Source organism: Oryzias latipes, chromosome 1 (assembly GCF_002234675.1).
Source record: "Oryzias latipes chromosome 1, ASM223467v1".
Lineage (NCBI taxonomy): Eukaryota > Metazoa > Chordata > Actinopteri > Beloniformes > Adrianichthyidae > Oryzias > Oryzias latipes.
Window position 1 is genome coordinate 16,750,065 of NC_019859.2, and position 8,330 is coordinate 16,758,394.

The 8,330-nt window shown below is 43.4% G+C and overlaps 1 protein-coding gene across 1 annotated transcript; it reads right to left on the reverse strand.

The window, feature by feature from the left end:
- Nucleotides 1-415: 415 nt before the first annotated feature.
- LOC111947165 lies at nucleotides 416-6,891 on the reverse strand. The gene is made up of 6 exons (XM_023953638.1): nucleotides 5,717-6,891; nucleotides 2,178-2,289; nucleotides 1,826-1,933; nucleotides 1,596-1,699; nucleotides 1,085-1,325; nucleotides 416-537 (listed from the first exon to the last, which is right to left on the reverse strand). Exons 1-6 carry the CDS (start codon nucleotides 6,854-6,856, stop codon nucleotides 416-418), a joined length of 1,827 nt encoding a protein of 608 aa, XP_023809406.1. The 5' UTR covers nucleotides 6,857-6,891.
- Between the last annotated feature and the right edge of the window lie 1,439 nt (nucleotides 6,892-8,330).

Genomic DNA, 8,330 nt, shown 5'->3' on the forward strand with positions numbered 1-8,330 from the left:
CATGATGTTAATAATGTAGCCGGCCTCACAGGGTTCAGTGTCGGTAGATGTGAATGAAATTATGGTGCTCAGACACACACGTCTGTTCACTCCACAGGTCTCTTTATTATAAATCTTGCACAGCAGAACACATGCCCCCTACAGTCCCACTACCGTAACTGCAGTAGTAAATGCATGAACATGAGACACTGCATGGGCTGCTACACATGTCCCTTCCTCCAAAAGAAACGTCCCGTTTATAAACAAAACAGAGAAGTCACATGTTACCACAAAACACAGTGAGATACTTTCCTCATTCTTTTCAGTGCTCACCTCCTGAACCAGCCTAAAAGTTGTTTTTTTTCTCGAAATGAAATAGACACACCTGCCATAACACATCACAACTGAACAAAATCATGAAACCATGATGGGGGCTTCAACCGCCGTCCACAGCGGGAATACCCGGGAACCGCCATTGAATTGTCCTCTGGTACAGTGTTCGAAGCATCTCTTTCAGGGAGTCCCTCCTCTCTTGGCTGAAGAGGACCTCCAGGATCCCTGTGAATGGGTGAAGTTTGGTGAGCGGTGCCACTGGATATAGCAGGCATTGGCAAAGTGTAAGGCTTTAGTCTGTCACGATGAACCACAAGAGCCTTGCCCAGGGGGTCATACGGGTTCATGATACGGTAGGTAAGAGCAACCTCCCCACCTGAAGTCAACACTTGTTCCACTCTGTAAGGGCCTTTCCAATGGGGAGCTAACTTTGTGCGGCTTTCAACTGGATTGCTGAGCCACACTAGAGCACCCACTACGAAGGGACGGTGACGGACATCCTCGTCATGATAAAGTTTTTGCTTTTCGTGGGCCTCTGCTGCATGAAGTCTGGCAGCACTTAAAGCGGCACTGAGACGAGCCACCAATCCAGAGGCATATGCCGGGAGGGACCCAGCACTTTGAGAGTCCAACAAGCTGCTCGGGACCAACACATCCGCTGGAACGCGGGCCTCTCGACCATGCAACAGGTAATAGGGACTGAAATGAGTACTGGAGTGTTTTGTGGTGTTGTAAGCAAAACACACCACTTTCAAAAACTCATCCCACTCACCCCCATGGGACAGCAACATTTTTGCCAACTGATCAATTACCGTCCTTTTATGACGCTCCACCATGCCATCAGATTTTGGATGGTAAGCTGTGGTACGGGTCTTCTTTGTTCCCATCCACTGACACAAGAACTTAATCACCTCGGCCTCAAATTGTCGCCCTTGGTCGCTGTGAAGAACCTCTGGTATTCCATGCACCAGCACATAATCCTCAAACAAACAGCGAGCCACCGTCTGCGCAGTCTGATTAGGTAGAGCATAGAGATTCACAAATTTTGTGAAATAATCTTCCACCACTAGAACATACCTGTTGCCCCTAGAGGTCACTGGAAGCTCTAAAATATCTGCCGCCACACGCTGCAAGGGTCGGTTAACTGGCAAGCCCCCCATGGGTGCCTTAGGCTTGGGAGCAGGCGACCTGCGTGTTTGGCATGCCCTGCACTGCTCACACCACTGTCTTATGTCCCGCAGCATGAAAGGCCAGTAATAATTCTGCATCGCCTTTTCCCAAACTCTCTCAGCCGAAAAGTGAGCAGCTGCAGGTCCACCATGTAACCGCTCCAGCAGGTCAGGGACTATCACTGAGGGAACCACTATCTGAACACGCTGCTCGCTGCCTGGGGACGACAGAACCGTGTGACACAACAGCCCATTCACTATGGATAGGCGACTAAATTCAGTCCACAGCTTCCTTAGTCTAATGGATGACCCTCTCCTGCGCACTGGGGGTGGACCCGTCCGACCCTGGTCCAACCAAGTCACCACCACACTAATGTCAGCCTCTTCCCTCTGTAACTGTTGCAGCTCCGCATCATCGACACTCAGAGAAGGTAGGAGGAGCTCCTGTTCAGCTGGAAACACAGGCAGAAACATTCACCTCACCCAAAACAGGGTGTCGGGACAGTGCATCAGCGTTCCTATGTTTCACCCCTTCTTTGTCACTGATCGTCCAGTTGAATGGGTCCAGTTCTAAAATCCAGCAACCACGACGTCCTGAGGGATCATTATCAAGAGACATCTTTCTGAGCCCAAGTAGGGGGCGATGATCTGTGATGATCATGAAAGCCGAAAGTCCCACATAGTGTTTAAACTCACGAACTGCCCATACTATAGCCCACAGCTCCCTGTCAAAAGTGGCCCACCGTTTTTGAGTGTGCGTTAGAGCCTGACTGGCATACGCCACCACACGCTCCAAACCTTCCACCTCCTGAGCTAACACAGCCCCAACAGAATGGTTAGACGTGTCTGTATATATTTTGAAAGGTAAAGAAAAATCAGGTAAGGTCACTACCAGTTCAGAGGTAAGTGCCTTCTTCAGGTAGGTGAAGGATGCTTCACACTCAGCCGTCCACTCAAAGGGGACATTCTTACCCGCCAGGTGATTCAATGGGGCGGCATGATCCGAAAAGTTCCTCACGAATCGTCTGTAATATCTCAATTGAATCCGGGGATCGCCAAAAACCGGAAATGGTCATTCTTTCGAACTGTCAGTCACTCAAAAAAAGTGTGGGATTCTAGATCTAAGCCCAAAGGGATTTTAGGTGGACATTTAAACATTAGAAGCATCATGTCAAAAACTGAACAGATAAAACACTTACTGCTTGATTCAAATCTTGATTACCTCTGTCTGTCTGAGAGCTGGCTTCATGAAAATGCCCCCTCTGCAGCACTTACTATCCCAGGCTACAAACTGTTCAGGAAAGACAGGGAGGGTGCAAAGGGTGGTGGAGTCATGGTTTATGTTAAGGACAGTATTCAGTGCAGGGAAATTTTTTGGCCTGATGCCCATGCACTGGAATGCCTAGGCCTTAATATTATACTGTCTCCACAAATGTCATTCACAATTATTGTGATTTACCGTCCCCCCTCATCAGATGGTGCATTTTATGAACAGTTTGAAAGGCTACTCAAAAACTGTAACCTAAGTAAGGAAATTGTGATTTGGGGGGATTTTAATATAAATTGGGAGGATACATCAGCAAGAAAAATCTAAAGCGGGTGACTGACAAATTTGATCCTGTGCAATTAATTAAGGGCCCAACAAGAATTACCACCTCAAGCAGCACTCAGATAGATTTAATATTTAGCAACCGTCCAGAAAGAATAACTAAGACATACAACATGTTAGCTGGCCTTTCTGACCATAATCTCCTCCTGGTAGTTAAAAAGCTATCAAATAAAAGATTTAATTTCTCTGCCACAGAACACGAATTCATTGGGATCCCAAAAAGAATTAAGGAAGATTTTAAGAATGCTGTTGATCAAACCGACTGGAATCAGATATTAAAGAAAACTGACTGTGAAAGGGACTGTGAATTATTCACAAAAACACTTAAAGAAATAATTAAAAGCTTCAGTTCAAGAATCAAAATCAAACAAAATAAAAACCAGCTACCCTGGATGAATTCCAACATTACAAAAATGATGAAAGAGAGGGATTTAGCACTGAAAAATGCAATCAAAAGTAAATCTCATAGTTCAAGATATCTATTTACAACATTGAGAAATAAAGTGGTAAAAAGCATACGGAAGGCCAAGGCTGATTTTTTCTTGACAATAATTAAGAATGCCAAAGGGGATTCCAAAAAAACATGGAGCCAATTGAAAAAACTTGAAGGAAAGGACACAAAATGTAAAAAAGGTTTAGAAATAAAGGTAAATGGACAAACTGCTAATGATCCAGACACAGTTGCAGATGCCTTCAACAGAGGTTTCATTGAATCTGTTTCCTTAATTGCTGCTCGTTTTAAAGCTAATGATTTGCATGTTTGTCCCATAAATAAGACCGAGCCTATACTTAATTTAATGACTGTCACTGAAATTGAAGTTGCACAAACAATCATGTCTCTTAAGTCAAGCAGAACAAAAGACATATTCGGGATGGATACTTTTGTGCTCAAAGAATTCTGCTCATCCTTAACATCTCCCTTAACCACTATTCTCAATCAATCTATCTCTGAATCCATATTTCCAAGCGCATGGAAGTCATCAGTGGTGATTCCAATCTACAAAAATGGTGACTCCATGTTGCTTTCAAATTACAGGCCCATCAGTATCATACCTACAGTGTCTAAGATCACAGAAAAACTTATTGCCCAACAAATCATTGAACACCTCAACAATACATCTTTTTCTCTTCATCCAATGCAGTTTGGTTTTAGAGCTCTACACTCAACAGAGACAGCCAACTGCTTTTTCACAGAAAACATAAAACAGCCGTTGGATAAGGGGGGTGTAGTTGGGGCTGTGTTTCTTGATCTAAAAAAAGCATTTGACACTATAAATCCTAAAAAGCTACTGACTAAACTAACCAAATTCAATTTCTCCTCTAGTACCATAAAATGGATAGAATCATATTTGTCAAAGAGATCCCAGTCAGTTAGGATAAATCACTATCATTCCTCACCTCTCCCTATCTCTACAGGTGTCCTACAAGGTTCTATTCTAGGGTCTTTACTTTTTTCACTCTACATCAATGATCTGCCCTCTGTTTGTTCAAATGCCTTCACTCAGATGTATGCTGATGATACTGTCATTTATTCACATGGCAATAACACATCTGAGGTGGCAGAGAAGCTCACTGAAACGATGGGACATGTGGCAAAATGGTTGGAGCAGTCAAGTCTATGTCTCAATATAAACAAAACAGTTGCAATGTTCTTTTCCAAAACAAACCGCAAAAATATTCTGGCTGATGTTTTTGTGGCAGGAAAGAAAATAGACATTGTTGAAAAGTTTGAATACCTTGGGATTTTAATAGATACAACTTTCAATTTTAAATCACAAATTCAAAAAGTTTGTAACCATGTGAGGTTTAACTAGTCCAATTTTAGATTTATTAGGGCAAATTTGTCACTGCAAGCTGCCACAATGTTCATGCATGCAATGATTTTATCACACATGACATACTGTCTCACTACATGGTCACAGGCAAACAAATCAGCATTAAAACCTCTGGAGTCACTTTACAAACAAACTATTAAAGTACTGGATAAAAAACCAATAAGACATCATCACTGTGACATTTTACAAAAACACAAACTGTTAAGCTGGGAGAATTTCATTAAGTATACAAAACTATGCCTATTCTATAAAATCATTTACGGTCTGTCATCCCCTCCACTCAGTCAGTTTGTTAAAATAAGATCTTCCCAAAGAGTGACTCGAGGGTCGGGTCAACAAGACTGTATAGTTCCTCTGAGGAGAAGTGCCTTCAGCCAGAGCGCCTTCTCCGTAGCAGCAGCACAGGAATGGAATTCTGTCCATCACATCATAAGGCACATCACCACTTACACTCTGTTTAAAAAGAACCTAAAAAACTGGCTCATATCACAGCAAACATGTTCACATTGAACTGGATTAACACCTGCCCTTCCTCCTCCCCTCTATCACCTTTGTGTCTTTTATACTTGTTTTTTATGTTTTCACTATGTGCATGTTTTTATTAGTATATGTATTTTAGATGATAATTTAATGGTAAATGTATATTTTTAATTAATGTACTTAATTGATGTTTTTATGTTTTTAGGTTGACAATTTTTAACACCTGTCTGGGGACTACGGATGAAAAATAGCCTTTGGGCTAATTCTGGCGCATTGCAGTGATGCTTTTAATGTGCACTGTCCCTGTTAAATAAACGAATAAATAAATAAATAAATAAATATGAGCATAAACCCACAAAGGCTCTCACCTCGGACGGTGTGCGGGGAGTTGGCCAACTTTTCACTTTGTCAGTGTTTCTTGGGTCTGGCTCAAGCCCCTCTCTGGAAACAACATGACCTAAGAAAACCACATTATCTCTGGCAAAATGGCACTTTTGAGAGTTAAGCTTCAACCCTGCATCCTTAATTCTTGTTAAAACCACTTCCAAGTGGTGCATGTGATCCTCAAAAGAGCGGCTGTAAATCAGAATATCATCCAAATACACCAAGCAAATATGCCATGGCAAGCCTCGGAGCACGAGCTCCATCATCCGCTGAAATGTGGCAGGCGAATTACTTAGACCCATGGGCATAGCCCGCCACTGATAGAGCCCCCTGCCTGTCGTACAAGCTGTCTTCCCACGATCTTCCTCAGCTACTTCTACCTGCCAGTAAACGTTCGAAAAATCCAGCGTGCTAAACCACATGGAACCGGACAGGGCATCTAGGCTGTCATCCACTCTTGGCAGCGGGTGCGAGTCTTTGATCGTGACTGAATTTAAACGGCGATAATCAATGCAAAAACGCCACTGGCCTCCCTTTTTCTTCACCAGCACCACAGGGGAAGCCCAGGGGCTGCAGCTCTCTTCAACCAACCCATCAGCTAGCAGGTTTGACACTTGCCGTTCAATTTCAGCTTGTTTATTTGGCGCAGCCCTGTATGCACGCTGTTTAATGGGAGGATGGTCACCCGTGCGAATATGATGTTTGACCAACATGCAGCGACCCAGGTCTTTGCCAGAGGAACAGAAAAGAGAGCAAAATCTCCCTAGAAGGGCAGAAAGTTTAGCTCTCTGCTCTTCAGTAATTGGGGAGTCTTCCAGAGTGAATGACATGTTTGGTTGAGCCTGAATACCATTTATTTCGGGGACCGTCAGAAAGGGTCCAACCTCAGTTGGAGTTAATGCATACAACTCACCCAAATGTAGTCCCCGTTTTAACTCGACCGTATTACCCATGGGGTTAAGGACTCGTGCCACAGAAGCTCCCTCTTTGACTGCTGTCACTGAATGCGCGACCACCAGTCCAACTTTCTCCGAAATATTGGGCTCCAAGTAACCATCAAAGTTCATAGTTGCTAGGTTTGTCCCTGTTGAAGAGGAAACCGTTACAGGGACCAGGGGCCTCATTTATAAAACTTTGCGTTGGATTTGCGTCAGAAGTGGCGTACGGATGAAACATAGGACGTGCGTACGCACAGAAATATTCAGATTTATAAAACCGTGCGCACACACATCCTACGCATCTTTCCCTTAATAAATCACATCCGATTCTAAATGCAGCGCAGCTTTTGCGGCTTCATGACACGCCCATAGTTGCCCATAAATAGTCCGTGAAACGCCCACAAATGAATATTCATTGATTGCAAAACCATGGCACACACCGAGAGGAAATCAAAAAACGTAACTTCACTCAATGTGAAGTAGAAGTTATCGTTGGCGAGGTGGAAAAGAGGAGAAAACTGTTTTTTGAAGTTCACAGTGTGGCAATTACTAATGCAAAAAAGGCACGTGAGTGGCAAACGGTAGCAGACGCCGTAATGCTGTAGCTTCACAACCTCGGACCGTGGCCGAAATAAAAAAGAAATGGTCGGACATCACGTCGGTCGGACGTCTAGATGCATGCACCGGGTGACACGAGTGGTTCCTCCGAGTGCTCTTCTGTTACGCCGGGCCCAAAAGCCCGCAGAGGTCCAACAGGACGGCTCGAGGAAGTCGGAACCGGCTCATAAGCCACTCGTCCTCGTCTTCTTGCTGTCTAAAGATGCGTTCACACTGAATTCTTCCATTTGCCATATCTTCTAAGAGCGCAAGATTAGCCATTGTGCGTCATTATGCATTTTGATGGGGCATTTTATTTCCATCCATTTATTGCATCAGACAAGCTACAGATGTCGGTAATAATCCACGTGGAAATGGGAAATTGTTCCGCGCAAATGTAATTTCTTGTTGCTTTCGGAATGGTTGAGACATACGCCATACATTGTTTTATCAAAAATAAAACAAACTAAAGGCAAATGCATGAATACCATAATTCCATAGCTTATGAAGAAATGTTTTAATATGAAAACAACTTTCCCCAGTGGGCATTAATACATCTGTCCGTCCGTCCGCACGCCTGCACCTATATCTGCTCCGCCAGACGGACACACTGTTTTGTACATTATTTCATTCTGTTAACTATATTATTTATCAGGATGAATTGCACAACATGCCAATGTTGCAGAACATATTTCACTTTTCTTTCTGCAAATATGTGTTCATTTGAATTTCTGTTGTAATTTTCGTTTGATCTTTTTTGTTTGTTTCACTGCTGATCGATCAAACGGGTGTTTGTGTAGGCTTTTAATTGTAAGACTTGCTTTGTGAAGTCTTCATGTTATTTATGAGAGGCAGGATTGTCATTTTCACTTTCACGTGTTTCTTCCATCTGCCGACGGTGTCGCCGTTTCTCATTTCACCCGTTTTTGTGCGTACGCCTGTGTCAGAGCTTGCGTGAAGGACAGCACATTTTCCCGTCAAGTTTGCTTTTTATAAATCTCAACTA

Bases quoted from the DNA above. Each gene is read 5' to 3' on its own strand.
- LOC111947165 (XM_023953638.1), bottom strand. From the start codon at position 6,856: ATGAACTTTGATGGTTACTTGGAGCCCAATATTTCGGAGAAAGTTGGA. The intron at 2,290-5,716 runs TTTAACAGGGAC...GTGTTAGCTCAG, and splicing joins TTTATTTATTTATTCGTTTA to GAGGTGGAAGGTTTGGAGCG. The intron at 1,934-2,177 runs GTGAGTTTAAAC...CTGTGTTTCCAG, and splicing joins GGCTATAGTATGGGCAGTTC to CTGAACAGGAGCTCCTCCTA.